General features: G+C 41.3%; 1 protein-coding gene across 3 annotated transcripts in view; it reads left to right on the forward strand.

The window, feature by feature from the left end:
- The window catches only part of nde1 (nudE neurodevelopment protein 1), a 44,009-nt gene that overhangs the window by 9,067 nt on the left and 15,767 nt on the right, over window positions 1-19,175 (forward strand). For 2 of the 3 annotated variants that reach the window (XM_052020829.1, XM_052020828.1), the window contains exons 2-4: window positions 9,908-10,016; window positions 10,601-10,754; window positions 15,132-15,280. In XM_052020829.1, the coding sequence (XP_051876789.1) occupies window positions 9,931-10,016; window positions 10,601-10,754; window positions 15,132-15,280 (389 nt within the window). In that variant the 5' untranslated portion in view covers window positions 9,908-9,930. Of the gene's footprint in view, window positions 1-4,431; window positions 4,571-9,907; window positions 10,017-10,600; window positions 10,755-15,131; window positions 15,281-19,175 lie in introns of those variants that run through there. The other variant, XM_052020827.1, reaches the window with a different exon arrangement.

Here is a 19,175-nt window from a genome sequence, read left to right on the forward strand (position 1 = left end):
GACTCCATTGTTAAACTTTAAATTTGTTTCTAATATCGTGCTATCAGCTGATGAACAATGAGTATTTGTTTATTCGTGCACCCTTCCATAATTATTTTTCTTTAGCATTGCTATAGCAGTACTGTTTTGATATGCACTGTTTCCCTGCACATTGATGGGAAACTAGGATCTGAAGTAAAACCACTAAACACTACAAAAAGGAGCTTGGTGGGAACTCCATTTGCATTTGAATTTGCTATTTGTGGTGATCAATAGATTCCTTTGTAAGATGATCCTATTGAAAATGGATGGTGAGAAAAGGAGTTGTTTGCAGAAGATACTGAAAGATTTCTTTACTTGAACCCAGTAACAATTTCTCATGGAAACAGTGGGGTTCTTAGAGACTTGACCATGCATTAACATTTGTAATTTAAGAAATGTTGACATTCATGCCAACTTATTCATAACAGGAAGAACAATGCAAATGTTTTAAATCTGTAATAAAGATGAATCTGTTCTTCACTTGAACATTTCTGAAAGCATATTTAGAAACTGGAAAGCAATTTAAAATGTTGTTATTCACCACATCTAATTTTAAAATAGCATTTCATAATGGTTGATATCATCGCAAGCCTTCCAGATTCAAAATAGACCACCACCAGAGAACCAACACATTTACATAATCATCAGTTTTGCTTATAAAAAAGAGAAAAGGAAAATTGTTGTACTCATAAAGTGATACAGCACAGACAGACCCTTTGGCCCATCGAGTCCATACTAACCATTAAGTACCCATTTATGTTAATTATACACTAATATTTTATTCTCCCCATGTTCCAATCAATTCCCCAGATTCTACAATTCACCTACATAAAAGAGGCAATTTATAGGGGCTAATTAACCTACCAACCGACAAGTCTTTGAGATGTGGGAAGAAACTGAAACCAACATGGTACAGAGAGTCAAGTCAAGTTGAGTTTATTGTCCCATGCGCAAGTACAGTGAGGTATGGGTTCAATGAAAAATTTGCTTGCAGCAGCATCACAGGCATGTAGGTACAGACAACACACAGAATACTGTGAAGAAGAGAGAAGAAAGGATTGTGCGAAAGCAAGACAGTGCTAAAAAAAGACTATCAGAGATAAGTCCATGGTAGTGCAAGAGGTGGTCCATAGTGTTCCATTGCTGAGGAAGGACTAGGGTTGTTTAGGTTGGTTTAAGAACTTGATGGTAGTAGGAAAGTAGCAGTTCCTGAACTGATGGTGTAGGCTTTCAGGCTTCTGTACCGCCTGCCTGACAGTAGCAGTGAGAAGAGGGCATGCCCTGGATGGTGGAGATCCTTGATGATGCTGCCTTCTTGAGGCAGCACCTCCTGTAGATGCTGTCAATGGTGGGGAGGGCTGTGTCCACTACTCTCTGCAGCCTGGTGTTCCTGTGCATTGGAATTGCTGTGATGCAACCAATCAGGATACTCTCAAGTTTGTTGAGAGTATTTGATGACATGCCAAATCTTAAGCTTCTAAGAAAGTAGAGGCACTGGCATGCCTTCTTCATGATTGCAGGGCCCGGGACAGATCACCCAAGAATGAGCAAACTCCGGACAATCAGCACTGGAAGTCAGAAACAAATTTGGGTTGTTGGTGCTATGAGGCACCATGCAGTCCAACTTCAATTATAGAACCCTCCTATTTTTGTTTCATAATCAAATCAATTCTAGAAACACATAATTCTATAATCATATTGCCCCTCATTACCAACTAAGTTACCCCCCCCCCCCAGCTTCTTCCAATATGATCTGCAATCTATTAAGTCCAAATTCAATATCTGTAAATTATCTTAACCTATGGGGTCTTCAAATTTTAAGCACAGATACTGACATGGTTCTTTATATAATTTCTGGTCCATTTTGGATGCAGGCCACAAACTACAGATCCCCATTTTTTGGCTTGCTCTAGTTAGCACAATACATGACTATTGGAATTGAATTTCTGATGTGTTCACCAAGATGTTAATTTGATATTAATGGCATAGAATGCTAAAGGGAGGTGATTAGGCTCATTTTTGTTGAAGACAGTCACTGCTGCCGAAGGTCAATTGGAGTGTAAATGTTATTTTCAGTTTTTTAGTACAAGTTTTCTTGTTATACGAGTCTTGCAGCAGATGCACATGTACTGCTTCATCAGCTGATGAATTGCAAAACAATACTGTGCAGTTGTCACTGATTAGACCAGCTTCTGAGTTTGTGATGGAGCGAAGGTGATCAACTAAGAAATTTCTGCAGCCATGTTCTGAGATGTTTGGCCCCCATAACCATGAGCATCTTTTGCACTAAATGTGATTCCAGTAACCAATGCCTTTTCCATTGAACTCAATTGATTCTACATTGATTAGGGATTCCTGGCATCCCACTTAGTTGAATACTCGTTCATGTCAAAATAGTCACTCATCTTGAATTTATCTCATGGCTTATGTTTGATTGAAGGCTGCAATGAGATTTTCAGTGGTCGTGACAAACTCTAACCGAGGATTATTCAGATTTGGGACAACTTGATGGATTTTAAATTGAGCGTCATTGAGTAGGTTATTACAGAATTAAGGGCTGCTTAGACTAATCTAAAATAATGTTAATTATTCAGATTGAATTTATACTAGTCTTTGAAAATAGATGTTACTTTAATTTTCTCATTCACTCCTCACTACCTAAAGTCCTAAAACTCTACCCTCTTACCTTACATTTATCTGTCTTGCATTCATCTCATGAATGTCATAGAGTCATAGTTTATACAGCACAGAAACAGGCCCTTTGGCACAGCTCATTGATGCTGACCAAGTTGTCTACCTGAGCCAGTCCCATTTGCCTGTATTTGGCCCATATCCTCTAAGCCTTTCCCTATCCATGTCTAAATGGGTTTTAAACATTGTAATTGAGTGCCAGTTGGGAAGTCAGGTTAGGTACATAAATTTTTACTGTAAATTTCTTTGTCTCTATTTCTCTCTTCCTTGCAATCTAACGCTGCAGTTTTAAAATGATTTTGATAGTTTATAAGAGATTCATTTATTACTCAATAATGTTGTATTACCTTTTAACAAAAATCCATGTTTAGGGAACACCTACAAATTCAGACATGGATGGGAGCCAGACTTCCAACACACATAGCACAGCAGTAGTGGAAAACTGGAAATTGTTAAACAGATTCAATAATTTAAATATGCCCAGGGCATCTAAATTAAGACAAGCAAAAAGAAACATACTCTTTTTTTCAAAGCTATTTCAAATCTCTGTTATCTGTTCAGAAAAACAATTGTGTTTAAAATGTTCACATTTGAAATCAACATGAATACCCATTCTCTACAAATCTCGAGTATTTTGCGTGATTACATTTTTTCACAATTTGTACTGTTTGTTTTGTTTACATTGCTATCACAAACTGCTAGCTTGTTTTCTCAGTTTTGCTTTTAAAAGTAGTGGCTATTTTAAACAGTGCTGGATTGACTGGGTAGTGATTGTTACTAAATTAGGCATTCATTGGCGTGTGATTTACTCCTGTTTGCAAAATGACAGCCTGAGTGTTCAAAGTCAAAAAGATATTTAAAAAGGCAAATTTAAAGTTTGCTTCGAGGCCACAGGGTCAAAATAGTGAAAAATAAATTTAGGATTAATTTCTATATCGCAACTCATTTCTATGTGATTTAAATAGAAGTCGGCGATTATCACAGAAGAGCTGTAGAGCGTTCTGGATAGCGGAGATAAAACTGAATGGCTTTCCTCATCGTTAACTATCTCGTCTTTCACAAAAAGATGTCTTTGACTAAATGCTCTTAAATTAGGACGTCGGGAAGCTTTGAGTGCATAGCATGGAAATGAATGAGCACATTGAATGACACTATGTTGTTTAGAAATGCGTTCGAAGAGCCTTCAATTTATTCAAAAATCTTGAGTGGCACAGCGTGGTGAAACATTGCTTTAATGAAGCGAGTTGATGGCACTACATGGAGACTCTAATGATCGAGTAGCATTGACTACATTGTGTGGAAATAACGTGCATAGCCAGAGTCTGCGTTTACACGGAGATCTATTGACCAACTGTGGGTAACATTGATTGTTGCGTGGAAACCGGCTATGTTTTTGAAAGCAAGGCTAAACTCCAGTAAGCTCGCAGATACAACACACTAACTAGTGAGAAAAAAGAAATTGCATTAGATTTTGGAAAGAAGCGACCTGCGTTAGAAATGCATACTCTTTGCGAGGGAATTAAACAAGTGGATGTTTCAGAAGTGAGGTTCTTTGAAAGTGGCAGAAGACAGGTGGGAGGCTCAGCTGACTGGAATAAAGGTCGAGCAGTCGCGGGCGAACCGCCATTCACAGAGGCAGCTGACTGCGGGAGCGGCGCCGCTCCGGGGTCGTGCGAAATGGGTGCGTGACGCCATTGCACGCCGTGATTGGCTGCTGCTCAGCGTATGAGGTGAGTCGCCTGGAGCCGCCAGCCAATTGCGGCGGAGAGTCGCCCGGTTGTGATGGTTTGGATTTAAAGAGCCAGGAGCAGGCGGCCGAGGTGACAAACACGGGCGGACGGCGGCCAAAGGGACGTTGGTGAGTAACGGCGGACAACCTCCCTCCTAGTGCCACTGGTTCTGAGCTCCGAGCATCGGGGCCTGGTTCTGCCCGCTCCCCTGTCTGAGGCGGCGATTGCCGCCGCCGTGCAGGCTTTCGGCAGCGAGTCGGGGGTGTCCGTGAGGGGCTGGGCGTCATCCGCCCGTCGGTTCCCGTTTCTCGCCGCCCTCCTGTGCCCCACCCGGTGCCTGCGGGTGTCTGTGAAGCACCACCTTACGTGCCCTGAATGACAGACCGCCAACTCTTTAATCAAGCTTTTAACTGCGAATCCGAGGACAGCCGCGGTTTCCGGCCCAGTCGTTCCCCAGTTTCCCTGCACACCAACTACCCGAATTCCCTGACTCCATATCCCAGGAATTTGCCACGTGTCAGTTTCTCACACTGAACTCCCCCCTGACTTTTGTATTGAATCAATTCTTGTTCGATTTCTTGTTTTTTTTTCTGTTGAAGTATTATTGTTTTGTAGCGATGTGAGGAAATTTGGATCAGAAGTTCTGTTAATTTCTCATCTTTTTTTTTGCTTCCTTCCGGGAAGTGGATAAACCGATCCTGTGATCTAATATTTTTGGACCGCTAGCCTAGTACAACGTGGAATAGTCAGAATCGGAAATACTGATTGCAGTTACATCCCTACAGCCATTTGCAACAAGGACTTTTGTGGTTAGCCTGGTGCTTGTTAGAATGGCAGTAGTTATTGATTATGCGGGTGACTTGTTTTTAACGTATTAACAGCTGGTTATTTCCCCCTTTCCATCCCTTGGGGGGAATAAAGCCACTAGTAATAACTGTTATTTGTGCAGAATTTGCCTTTTTCATTAATTTTGCTTTAAGAATGCTGAATGTGGATGTAGAATATTGACTGTTTGTGTGGGTCGGTGGTGTCACTGACCTGATGGAAAATTGTAATGACTTTGAATATGATGTGGTGTTAATCCAAATTTTCTGTTTAGTTGTCCTTTATAGAGATAATGCTAATGCCTTTGACAAAAGCTTTCGTAATAAAGTATTTGCTTTTATGAAATTCCAAAAAAGGGAGAAATACCACTGGATTGAAACAAAAATACAAAGAAGAAAAATCAAATGCTCAGTCAGTATTGAGTGAATGCACTATGATTGACCCTCAACTCTATATAGTGTCTTTTACCTCCAATGATGGAGTGAAATTACTTGGGCTAGAATAATATGATTACAGTGTTACTTGGACCAAGTTAATTTTGAGAGAACTGCTTTTAAAAGTTGGTGAATGAGGTAAATGGATGGTGCCAAGGCAGCAGGCTGTAAAAGAAAATAAAGGCAGCCATATTGATAATGAGCAAGCTGTCAAGTTGTTTTGATTTGTCAAGCAAGATAAATTCTTTTCATCTTGCTCCTGTTAAAAGGATGTGAGTTTGATACTCTTCTTGAATTTCTTGGATTTTAGCATGGGAATGGATGTGATGAAGACTTCACTGAGTTAGTTTGTCTTGTGGTATTTCAAGTGTTTTACTGGTTTATTAATTCATTGTCTGTAAAAGCTTCAACCACATTGATTTCACTGAAATTTTTTTTGTCCTTTGCATAGTATGTAACAGGTATAATAATAGACAATGGAGAACCAGTTGGTGTGGTGTATTGGGATCTTGATAGCTCTTTGGACAAGTCCATGCGATTAGTGTGCAAAATTAAAGCACATGAGATAATGGGTAATATACTAGCATACTATGAAAATTGATTGGCAGTCATGAAACCAGATGGGAATAAATGGGTTTTTCAGGGTGTCAGGCAGTGGCTCAGGCTACTGCAGAGATCAGTGCTAGAACTGCAGCTAATTTGGTTTGGGTGAGGGAAAGTAATGATGTGAAATGGGGTGGGGTTGTGAGGAGGATCCAAAGATACTTCAATCATTTAGAGAAGTTGAGTGAATGGGTAGATATATACAGATGCAGCATGACATGGAAGAATATAACATTATCCCCTTTGGTAGGAAAAACAGAAAGGTAGTATGTTTTTCTGTTCAAAGGATGTGGGCTTCTCAGGCTGAACCAGCATTTAATTTCCCATTTAACTGCTGTAGTCCTTGAGGTGTGTGTATACCCACAATTCTGTAAAGGAGAGCGTTCCAGGATTTAGATCCAGTGACAGTGAAGGAATAGCAATATGTCAGGATGGTGTGTAGCTTGGAGGACAACTTCAAGGTGATGGTGTTCCTATTGCTTTTGCTCTTCTAGCTGGTAGAGGTGGTGGGTTTGGAAGGTACTGCTCAAGGAGTATTGGTGAGTTGCTTCAGTGCATCCTGTACAAACTGCTGCTACAGTGCATTAGTGGTGGAGGGAGTGAATGAATGAATGGTTGTGGATCGGGTGCCTATCAAGAGGGCTGTTATGTCCTGTATGGTGTCAAGCTTCTTGTCGAAGCTGCTCTTGTCTAGGCAAATGGAGAGTATTCTCTCACATGCTGGGTTCCTAGCCTCTGATCTGCTCTTGTAGCTACATTGTTACTTGCCATCTATCAGTCCAGGCCTGAATATAGTTCAGGTTTTGCTGTGGATGTGGACTTCTTCCTTATCTGAGGAGTTGCAAATGGTGCTGAACATTGTGCAATCATCAGCCTGCATCCTTACTTCTGACCTTTATGATTGAAGGAAGATAATTGAGAAAGCAGCTGAGATGGTTGGGCCTAGGACACTACCCTGAGGAACTCCTGCAGCGATGTCATGTAGCTGAGATGATTGTCCTCCAACCACAGTAACCATCTTCCTTTTTGCTAGGTATGATTACAACCAGCAAAGGGTTTTCCCCCTGTTTCCCACTGACTCCAGTTTGGCCAGGAGGCCTTGATGCCATCCTGGATCAAATGCTATCTTGATATCAAGGGCATTTACTCTCACTTCACCTCTGGAGTTCAGCTCCCTCCCCCCATTGTTTAGACCAAGGCTGTAATGAGGTCAGGAACTGAATGACTTTGGTGGAACCCAAACTGAGCTTCTGTGAGCAGGTTGTTGTTAAGCAAGTGCTGCTTGATAAGGCTGTCAATCATCCTTCCATCACTTTGAGGGGATCATTAGTGGGGTGGTAATTAGCTGGGTTGGATTTGTCCTGTTTCTTGACAGGATGTACCTGGACAATTTTCCACATTGTTGGGTAGGTGCTAGTGTGGCAGCTGACTGGAATATCTTGGAGATTGGGAGATTTTTTTATTTATACATCACGGTAACAGGCCCTTCTGGTCCAATGAGCTTGTGCTGTCCAATTACACCCATGTTAGCCTACTAACCCGTACGTCTTTGGAATGTGGGAGGGAACTGGAGCACCCAGAGGAAACCCATGTAGAACGTACAAACTCCTTGCAGACAGCGGTGGGAATTGAACCCCGATCACTGGTGCTGTAATAGCATTACGCTAACCTCTATGCTACCATGCTGCCTGATGTACAAAAGTATCTGGGTGTCCTTGTATACCAGTCACTGAAAGCAAACAAGCTAGAGCAGTAATTAAGAAATTGAGTGCTGTGCTGGCCTTCATTGCAAGAAGTTTTGAGTATCATACAGGGCCTTGGTGCGGCCACATTTTGAGTATCGTCTGTGATTTTGATCTCCTTGCCCAAGAACAGCTGTACTAGCCAGAGAGGGAGTGTAATGAACATCCACCAGACTGACTTTGTAAGATGGCAGGACTTTTGTATGAGGAGGGACTGGGTGGTCTGGTCCTACAGTCACTGGAGTTTAGAAGAATTATGGGAGATCTCATCATTGTGATGAGATTCTGATCGTTTGACAGGAGGATATTTTAGACGATGAGGGTGATTTAGGATATGTGGCAAGATGTTTATGACTGAGATGAGAGGTTTCCTTGGAAGGTGGCAAACATGGAATTCTCCGGCACAGAAGGATAGAGGCCAAGTCACTGAATATATTTAAGGATGTTGGGGCAGTGGGAATATGGTATTGAGGTAGAGAATTGGCCGTGATGAAATTAAATTGGAGGGTTGGTATTAAGGGCCCATGATTTCCTTCCCCTGATTTCTCAATCCTTATTTAGTTTTAGTCTTTCACGTTAAGACCTGGCTCCTTGAACACTCCTGCTTTCATGCCCCCTCTGTTTTTGAGATTGATTCCCAATGTTCTTGCTAATCACTTTCTGATCTCTGCTAACTTGTACATTAACCCACTTCTTGAGCATGATCAATTAAATTACGGATTTTTTTCTCTCCTAATTATCTCTCAATTTCTCTTACCAGGACTCCAACGATAGTGACATTTCTCAACTGTGTACTTTCCCATCAAACTTTGTTTTTCTTTTTTTGCTGTTCACGATTACTGATCCTATCAGACTGTGTTTCATTGTGTTTGGTGCATTGACGTTGTTGATTGGCCTGTGGCATCCAATATAGTTGTTAATGCCAATCTTGCTCTTTTCCAGCTCTGCTATTGTATCTCCAGCAAATTAGTATGCATGTTACAAATGTAACTGGATTATAACATTGTATCCTTGCAATTTTACATAGGAAAATTAACTTGTGGATGCAGATAATGTTGATCTTAATCTTGTAACCAACTATATACAGGAAGTGGCAGAGGAGCAAATATTCTTTCACCTGAAGTTGTTTCTCTGCTCCCTTTCCACAAAATATAAGATATCTTTATTAGTCACATGTACATCGAAACACACAGCGAAATACATTTTTTTGCGTAGTGTTCTGGGGGGCAGCCTGCAGGTGGCAAGTGCTGCCACGCTTCCGGCACCTACATAGTATGCCCACAACTTCCTAACCCATATGTCTTTGGAATGTGGGAGGAAACCCACGCAGATATGGGGAGAATGTACAAACTCCTTACAGACAGTGGTGGGAATTGAACCTGGGTCGCCAGTGCTGTAAAGCATTACACTAACTGCTACACTACTGTATTATATCTCCATCCCTATTCACTTTTCATAAACTAATGGGCAAACTAACCTGATGTTCATTCCATGAAGCAAACTGCAGACTTGTACCTCTATAACATCACATTGCATTTGAAATCCTTATCTATAAGCTTGTCACTTCTAACTTGAGTTTCCTCTATAATTCTCCTTGATTCCTGAATTCATGAACTCTAATTTGTTCAAACCTGGTAATAATCAATGACTAACAATACATTTGTGCTCAATTTCAACTTAAAAAAAAATTACAATAGTGTTCATGTTTGGTTTTGTTTAATATCTGTTACATGATTGAGAAATGGATCCTGCTAGACTGGGAGAATTCAAACTTTCAGGTTCTTGTGATTTGGGTTGTTTTGCATGAGATGTATTAAATCTTAATGTACAAAATATGTTAAATTACCTTTTTTGAATTTAGACAGCAAGTTTGGACTGGTCGCAATGGATGATTTGGAAAGAAGTAATTTCAGTTCAGTTGATGAGGAAATTAATTATTGGAAAGAGCTTGCTCTGAAATATCAACACCGGTAAGAGTAATGCACAGATCCCCTCTGAGGTTGTCATTAGTGTAAGATGTGGATCACTTTGTAGCACTTCTGAATATTTAATGTAGTAAATTTAGTCTAGGTATCTGCTTGTAGCTTTACAAAAAAAACCTTTGAGGTTTACAGTTGTTCTGAACTACGGATTGGCGTAAATTCAACATATTTCCTACAGTTGGCACTTTTCAACCATTTGACAAATTATTTGAAGACACATAAAAGAAATTTGTATAGAATGTACAATACAGGTTTGGGCTGTTTGGCTTAACTGGTCTATGCTGGTAAATATTCCTGCATGGGTATTAGTCTACCACAATTGAATTAATCCTATTGGTATATGATTCTATCCACTTCATGAATTTAGTTTTTTTGTTTAAAAACTCACTTAGTTGCAGTGAAGTAGTCTGTGTAGTAGCAAGTTGCACATTCTGACCAGTAATTGGGGTAAAACATTGGCGAACTGCATTACTGGATTTGTTACTGACACTTAAATTTGGATTTGAATGGAGATATCTCAAGAAAATGGTTAAACCAAAATCTGGCTTTTTCTAAATCTTCAACTTTATTAGAGCACAGGACACGCGGGAAGAACTAATTGAGTTCCAGGAAGGAAGTCGAGAACTGGAAGCAGAATTGGAGACTCAACTTGAACATGCTGAAAGTAGAAATCGTGAGCTGCTGTCAGACAACAATCGTCTCCGTATGGAACTTGAATTGTTTAAGGTGTGTTGGTGGGGAGCTCCTTGTAAATATAACAGCCATGTGTTTTAATATAACCATTTTAAATACTAGTAAATTGAACACTTGGGTTGTGGTTATTATCATAGTTGAGCCTTAACATAAAATTTGGCCTGGTGTTCATTGTAATGACTAAATCATGTTCCAAGGCCTGTCTGGAACTCCTATTGCAAGCACTGCATAGGGATTTGTGATGATTGCATCAAGGTAAGCTTGCCTCCATTACTGATGTATTCTTTGTAAAACAGGTACTTTTAAGAGGTGGTTTTTGAGTAGGTTTAAAAACAACTTGGGAGAAATCTTTTTCTGATTTTTTTTGTTTTGGGAAGGCTTGGTGGCCAGCTGCCAATGTTCTATTTTGTATTAATTTGGGCAATAATTGTCAAGTCAGTGGATTCTTTCTGTTAGCAGAGGAAAACTCGCTCATGAGGCTTAATGAGTATGATTTTCCACATTAATCCTTAAGTTTTATCTATATATTGTGTTGACAGGGAAGGATGTATTACAATGACAATTGCATTTATTTTGGGCTTCAAAGATCATAGTCAATATGAACAGGCTGTCTATTCATTGCTGGCACAACCCTATGTCTGTGGTGGGCTCATTTTATCGTGATGTTAATTTGGCAGAAGATCAGATCATTACTGGTGGCAAGAGGTTTGTTCTGTTAATGAATCTGTTCATAGTTTGGCACTATAAATGGGTATTGAATTTATTCGCCAAGCTGTTTTTTCAATGACTTGTTTTCAAAACTTTCAGTCTTACCAATTATATAAACTTTCTCATATGGTTTTGTCTTTGGATACATATTCTAATTTGACGTGCTTTTGAGCATTTGTTTAAAATTTTAAAAGTCCTTTTGCCTAGTTGATAAATCTTATTTTTCATTTTATTCTGTAGAAAAATAATTTCAGAAGAATTTCTTTGAATTCGTCTCTACTGTTAGGTAATTTGTACCAAACTTGCTAACATGTGTTTAAGAAACATTTTTAATGTGGAACATAAAGGCATTTATTGTTTAGACTGGTATACAGACAATGGTTTTAAAAAAAAACAAGGAATTGATTGCTGTAATCTGCTGTGCAATTTGCTGAACTTTGACTCGTGTAGGTGCTGGATGTAATTCTGGGTTTATAAATGTGAATAATTGGGGTAAGTTTTTGGTTGAAATGGAATAAATGTGACCTGCCAGAGTTGCAAATATAGATCTGTTTTGGTTAGTTGAAAAGAAATCCATTGCTATTAGTGTTGTGTAGCTCTGTCAAAGGGTACTGTTAGGTGCAGGATTTTTGAATGGCAATGTGAACTGTGGTAAAAGATCTTGCTGCACTAATCATGGACTTTGGGGTTTTATTTGTAAAGAGAATTTTGACCTACATAACTAAGTAGTCAGTCTTGTGGCACAGTTGATGATAGAATATTGCAAATATGAGCTTAAAAACGTGTCGAGTGAGTTGATTTTAGCCGTGGACACTGATTGTGAGGGGACAAAATTTGATCTTGCTGATTCTGACTTGTGCACTTTTGACATGTATAAAAGGATACTGGTGATATTAAAGCTAGGCTTTCCCAAGGTGTCCCTTTTATAATCATTCTGTTAGCAATTTGTTCTAGTGACACACTGGAGGTCCAATATGACCAATGGAACTTTATCTAATTTGAGGTTCTATGTTCTGCCTTTGACTTGAAAAATTAAAAGTTAGTTTGTATGGTAATATTGCTTCGTGTACTTTATTTACAAAGGGAATTTTATGACCTGGTCTATTTCTGATCATATTTAACATAGTTATCTTGATTAAAGTAAAAGCTTTTTGAATCCCCATTTGAAGTTGTGTGCTTGTTAAATTCTGAGTCATCACTGCAAAAAAAAAATACAATTTTTTTTCTAAAATTCAAGTCTGTTAATGGTTCTTTATTTGCTATTCTTGGAACTGCCCTGTTTACATTCTTGAAAGATGGTCATAGTCATACAGTATGGAAAAAGGCCCTTTTGGCCCTCCAAGTCCACCCATCCATTTACACTAATCCTGCATTAATACCTTCTAATCAAAGAAATTTAAACAAAGATTTTACACATTTGCTTCAATGACTGTAAAATGGGGTATGCTAATTGCACCTATTTACTTTTGTGCTAATTTTCTAATGCTAAAATATAAGTGGATCCGTTGTGTTTAATTGAATTTCCTTAAAGGTAGGCAAGAACGCTTTAGATACTCAGCAGGTCAATCTTCAACTTAAATTTGTTTATTTGCACTTGTGTTGTAACTGCAAGGTTTTATTACAGAAGCATTTGCTTGTTTGCTGGTAGCTGTTTTCACTTTGGTAGCTTGGGTTTGCAGCAGATAAGAGACCATAGACTTGAATTTTTCAGCTCAAGTTCTGATGAGCTTTGCAATTCTTCTATGAAGGTGGAATTCCAAGATGTGCTGGCTGAGCTCTGCCTGGCTGTGTTCCACGTTGTGCTATCCTTTGAGTCTAGCAGCAGAGCAAACACCACTGCTGAAATTGCCTGGCATTCACATGAGAGAATCTGCTCTGATCAGTCACAGAATGGTTACAGCGTGGAAGGAAGCTATTTGGCAAATTGAGTCTGCACTGGCTTTATTGAAGAGCAATCTTGACAGTCCCACTCCTTATAACCCCATGACTAAATCTTCCTCCATGCTACCTCTGGAGTGTATTTATGGCCTTAACTATTTGCTGCATTTGAAAATATCACTCTTTTAGGTTCTTTTGCCATTCTGTCTTCTGATACTTGAACACTTCAATGGGAATAGCTTCTCTCAATCTTCATTACTTTAAATCCTCTTGCATTCTTGTTTTGAGTAGAACAATCCCACAAGTGCAATCCTTCATCCCTCCAAGTGTGATGATCAAAACTAACCCGATTCAAGTTGTAGCCAAACTGGTGTATGTTTATTATGACTTGCCTGCTCTTGTATTCTGATCAGGATCCTGTTTGCTGCAATAACCACTTTCAACAAATTTGTCTTCCCCCAGATCTGTTCTTATATCCCTTCTTTGTTTCATTCTTCCTGCCAAGCTGCGACCCTTATTTCTCAGGCTTGAATTTCATCCACCACATCTCAACTATCCTACCAATCTGCCTTTCAAAGTCTTTGCCTGTTTTCTCACCCCACCCATTGTTCACCATGTCTCCAAGCTCTGTGCCATCTGCAAATTTGGATATTGTACCTGGTACACCCAAAGCTTTAATACAAAAGTGATTCTGGAAGAAATTGCTCGAGAACTCCACTATATACATCAATCAAGTAAATAACCTATTTGCTGCTACTTGTTAAATCAAGCTATGTTTGATCTATGCAGCCATGGCTCCCTTTATTCCATCAACTTGAATCTTGATGACAAGCCTATTATGTGAGCATGTTATCAATGCCTTTTATTTTGGAACTTCAGATATACCGTGTGAGCTGTCTCTTTATGTCAAAAGGGACTATTAAGTTAATTGGATACTATTTGCCTTTAGTAAATCCATGCTGGCTTTCTCTAATCAATCCATGCATGTATTATTTCTGTTGCTGACTGTAGAACCAGTTCCACTAGGGGTTAAACTGACTGGTCTGTAGTTGCTGGAGTGATTCTGATGCCCTTTTATTGAACAAGGGTGTAACACTTGCAATTTTTGTGGTGTTGGGCACCACCCTTGAATATTTAGATGCTGGATTATGGGCAAGGCCTCTGCTTTCTTCTCTTCCCACAGCAACCTATGACATATTCCATCTGGACAAGAATATTTACCCACTTGTAAGTTGCTTTTCTAGTACCTCCCTTTTATGGTAGTTTTAGCCCATTCAGAATCTGTACCACTTCCATTGAAGCTTTGGTTCATTGCTCAGAGTTGAAAATAAGGTCAGATTCTCATAGTGTGAGAACGGAGGAGTAGCTGGTGTTTTTTTGTCAAGTTTATGTTCATAAATGCATTTGAATTTAAATTAATATTTAATTTAATGCAGGTTATTGCAGTCTGTTGCCTCAACAATTTGAGTTTTGTCCTCTTTCTCCTACCATCCAATAAAGAAGAAAAATAGGTAAGCATTGGGGAGTAGTTCCTTGGGTGGTAGGAGCCCTTATTAAGCTATTTTAGATGATCAATGATGGATGATCAAAGAGCTCCAGATGCTGGAAATCTGAAATAAAGATAATTGTTGGAGATACTAGAGTAGTTCTGATTGCAGGGTTGTTGGCCCGAAATGTTAGCTAGTTTGGTTGATTATTTTGGATAAAAATTCAAACTGAATTTGAGTGAATTTGATGCCATTAGGTGTTAAACTACCCAAATTAGGCGAGTATGGTGAAGTATATCATCAGTTATTTACAGCAATATCTAATTTGGAATTTCAGGAAAAGCTAGAAGAACATCACACAGAGAATTATAAGCGAATTAGTTTGCTGCAAGATGAACTTACTGAAACCACAGCCGTTAAAGACCAACTGCAGAAGTACATCCGAGAACTGGAACAAGCCAATGACGATTTGGAAAGAGCAAAAAGGTACTCTTTCAATGTATTACTATGTTGAATGTTTGCAACAGCTGTAAAATTATGAAAAAAGATCTGAAGGGGATCTGGTGAGAACCATTCTCCTCTGGCTGGAAAGTTTAGAATTTGGCCACATAGATAAAGGGTTAGCTATTTCTGAGATGAAATTTCTTTCACTTTGTTTCTATTACTTTCTCCAAGGGCCCTGAATGCTCAGGCATCAAGTATACTTGAGAGAAATCAACAGATCTTTGTATGCTGTGGATAATGGGGATTAAACAGGAATGAGGGCTTGAAAGAGAAGATGAGACCTGATCTGTAAAGCAAATATGATGGTCCAATGGCCCACTGCTATTGTCCTTGGGTTAACGTGCAAGATTTATAAGCTATTTGGCCATATTGGTGGGGATGGTTGCCCAATAGTGTTCTCCTATGTATAGTTGCACATTATACAAAGAATTCAGTAAAGTTGTCAACTTGTACATCTTGTGATCTAATAATCTAATCTAAACCTGATTGCGAACATGATTGGAAACTGCATTCTTCAAGCTATTGGATAATCGAAAAGGACAAAGAAATGGAGAGAAATAGTCTAAATTTTGATAATAAACCAATTAATGGTAGAAAGGGCATTTGATAAAGGCTAGACAGGAATGTAGTGCTGTGGTTCTCAGAAGGGTTTGGGGAAGAAGTTGTCTATAGTTCTGACATTCGATGTGATAGTGAAATGTGGAATTGTATCAGTGAAATGCAGCTGGTGCTGATTGGCTAGGTCCCAGTGAAATAAATCCAGTCCACAGATGCTGAAACGTTCTTGATAGTTGGGTAAGCCAAAAATCCTGATTTGTCCAACAGTCAAACAAAACTCTTTTGAATCTGATATTCAAAAATCCTTATGCTATTAGGTGTTAAACTACAGTTAATTATTAAAGTTGGAATATTAAAATCTTGACTAGTTAACATAAAATATTTTAAATATTCACAGCTTAATTAACTTCCCCTCTGCTATTCCTGTCCATTAAAATCAATAGTTCCTGTTGCTGGTACAAGTTCAGCAGGTATATTTCCCAATGTTAGTGCTAGGGAAGTTTGTTCCGTTACTGGACTCTGAGCAGGAGGAAAATGCAAGCTTTCAAGGTTATTTCAATGGGGAAAAATTTAAAACTTGGAAAAGTGGAGTATCTTTTGATAATGTACATCTGCTTCGTATTTACTTGCAATAAGGTGATAACCTCTCAAATGTGTGCTTCTCCTAAATTCAAACATCAAAATAAATTCTGCAGATGCAGGAAGCACTTTCCAGACTGCGTCTTTTGGCAAGGGAAACAATTATGAGGAAATTCACCTGCCTAAAATGTTACATCTGTTGCTCTCTCCAGAAGTAATAACTTGATGGTTGATTATTTCCATTTGTTTCATTACTGTGCATAATACTTTTTGATACACAATCTACTTGTGATGGCAAAGGGTCAAATTGTATGTTAATTTGGATTGTGACTTTGAAATTTGGTAGGATTGTTTACTTTTTCTCCAATTATTAAGAGATGAAGGTATCCTGTAATGAGTCTTGTTTCTAATTCTAGCAGCCAATGAGTTTTTAAAGCTGGAAATGAAACACTTTATTTTGGGAGTGTAGTGGTTGCTACCGCAGAATAAAACAAGACTCTACTCGGAGGATTGCCAAACAGAACCGGTTTATTTTCCCGCCTTGCGCGGGCCCTTTAAGGGAGAATGTTCCCGCCCAAAACAACCGGTAATGACGTAAGTCCTATGTCATCAGGACTTTCCCGCGTGTGGGTTCTCCCCGTCGCTCGGAAAGACGAGGCCCGCCGCCATCTTGGGCCTCGTCGCTCCGACGCCGCGCGACCCGACTGCCGAGCCGGTTCGCCCGACTAGACGGTGAGTCGCCACACAACCACCCCCCCCCCCCCCCCCCCCCCCCCCAGAACCGGCGATACAGTCCCCAAGGTCCGTGGGCTGTGCCAGCTGCCGCTTAGGGGGGCGGCCTCTGCGTCGCGGCGTGGCAACCTCGACAGGCTGTTGCAGATCCAAATGGGCCGGTTTGAGGCGGTCCGCCGTGAAAACCTGTTCCCTGCCTCCAGTGTCCAAAATAAAAGTGGATCCGTTATTCCGTATGACTCGGAACGGTCCCTCATGGTCGTTGCAATGGCGCCCAAGGTGTGCCCCTGCGAACGAAAACAAACTTAGTCCCGTAGTTCCTTGGGCTGGCAGGATGGGTCTTGACCGTGCCGTGAGGTGGGAATCGGGGCCAAGGCGCCAAGCTTCTCGCGCAGTCTATGTAGGACTGCTGGGGGTTGTTCCCCTTGGTCCTGAAGGGCAGGTATGAAATCCCCGGGGACAACTAGTGGCGCCCCGTATACAAGCTCAGCTGACGAAGTGCGGAGGTCTTCTTTGGGGGCAGTGCGTATGCCGAGCAGGACCCAAGGCAGCTCGTCAACCCAGTTAGGACCCTTCAGGCGGGCCATCAAGGCCGATTTTAGATGGCGGTGAAAACGTTCCACCAACCCGTTTGATTGAGGATGGTAGGCCGTGGTGGTGTGCAGCTGCGTCCCTAGCAGGTTCGCTAATGCAGCCCAGAGACTGGAAGTGAATTGGGTGCCTCTGTCTGAAGTGATGTGGGCCGGAACACCAAAACGTGAGACCCAAGTTGTGAGCAGCGCCCGGGCGCAGGAATCAGTGGTGATGTCAGTCAGGGGAGTTGCCTCAGGCCACCTCGTGAACCGGTCCACGATGGTAAGGAGGTACCGGGCTCCTCTTGAAACCGGCAGCGGGCCCACGAGGTCGACGTGTATGTGGTCGAACCTCCTACGGGTAGGCTCGAACTGCTGTGGTGGGACCTTGGTGTGTCGCTGGATTTTTGACGTCTGGCAGTGCGGACAAGTCCTGGCCCACTCACTGACCTGTTTGCGCAGGCCATGCCAGACAAACTTGCTGGCAACCAGTCGGACAGTAGATCTGATGGACGGGTGCGCCAACCCATGTACCAAGTCAAAAACGCGTCTCCGCCAGGCTGCAGGGACTATAGGGCGGGGCTGACCAGTCGCAACGTCGCAAAGTAGGGTCCGCTGACCTGGACCAACCAAGAAATCTCGGAGCTGCAGACCTGAGACTGTGGTTCTGTAGCTGGGCAGTTCGTCGTCGGCTTGCTGTGCGTCAGCTAGGGCTGTGTAGTCGACACCCAAGGATAGGTTGTGGATGGTTGGTCTGGAAAGTGCATCAGCAACGACATTATCCTTTCCGGAGACATGTTGGATGTCAGTTGTGAACTCGGAAATGTAGGATAAATGTCTCTGCTGACGAGCTGACCAGGGATCGGAGACTTTGGAGAAGGCAAAGGACAGAGGCTTATAATGGGTGAAAGCGGTGAAAGGCCTGCCTTCTAGAAAGTATCGGAAATGCCGGACCGCCAGATACAGCGCTGGAAGTTCCCGATCAAAAGCGCTGTACTTCAGTTCGGGCGGTCTAAGGTGCTTGCTGAAAAATGCCAAGGGTCGCCAGCGGCCTTCGAGTAGCTGTTCCAGTACCCCACCCACCGTGGTGTTGGACGCGTCTACCGTGAGGGCAGTCGGGATGTCAGTCCTGGGGTGTACCAGCATCGTGGCGTCTGCCAGGGCGTCTTTGGCCTTAACGAAAGCAGCCGCAGCCTCGTCAGTCCAGGTGATGTCCTTGCCCTTACCAGCCAGCAGCGAGAACAGAGGGCGCATGATACAGGCTGCTGCAGGGATGAAACGATGGTAAAAGTTGACCATCCCAAGGAATTCCTGTAGGCCTTTGACTGTGTCGGGGCGGGCAAAATGGCGGATAGCATCCACCTTGGCGGGTAGGGGTGTTGCCCCGTCGCTCGTGATTTTGTGGCCGAGGAAATTGATAGAGTCAAGTCCGAATT

The sequence above is a fragment of the Pristis pectinata genome, chromosome 8, assembly GCF_009764475.1.
Source record: "Pristis pectinata isolate sPriPec2 chromosome 8, sPriPec2.1.pri, whole genome shotgun sequence".
In the NCBI taxonomy this organism is placed as follows: domain Eukaryota; kingdom Metazoa; phylum Chordata; class Chondrichthyes; order Rhinopristiformes; family Pristidae; genus Pristis; species Pristis pectinata.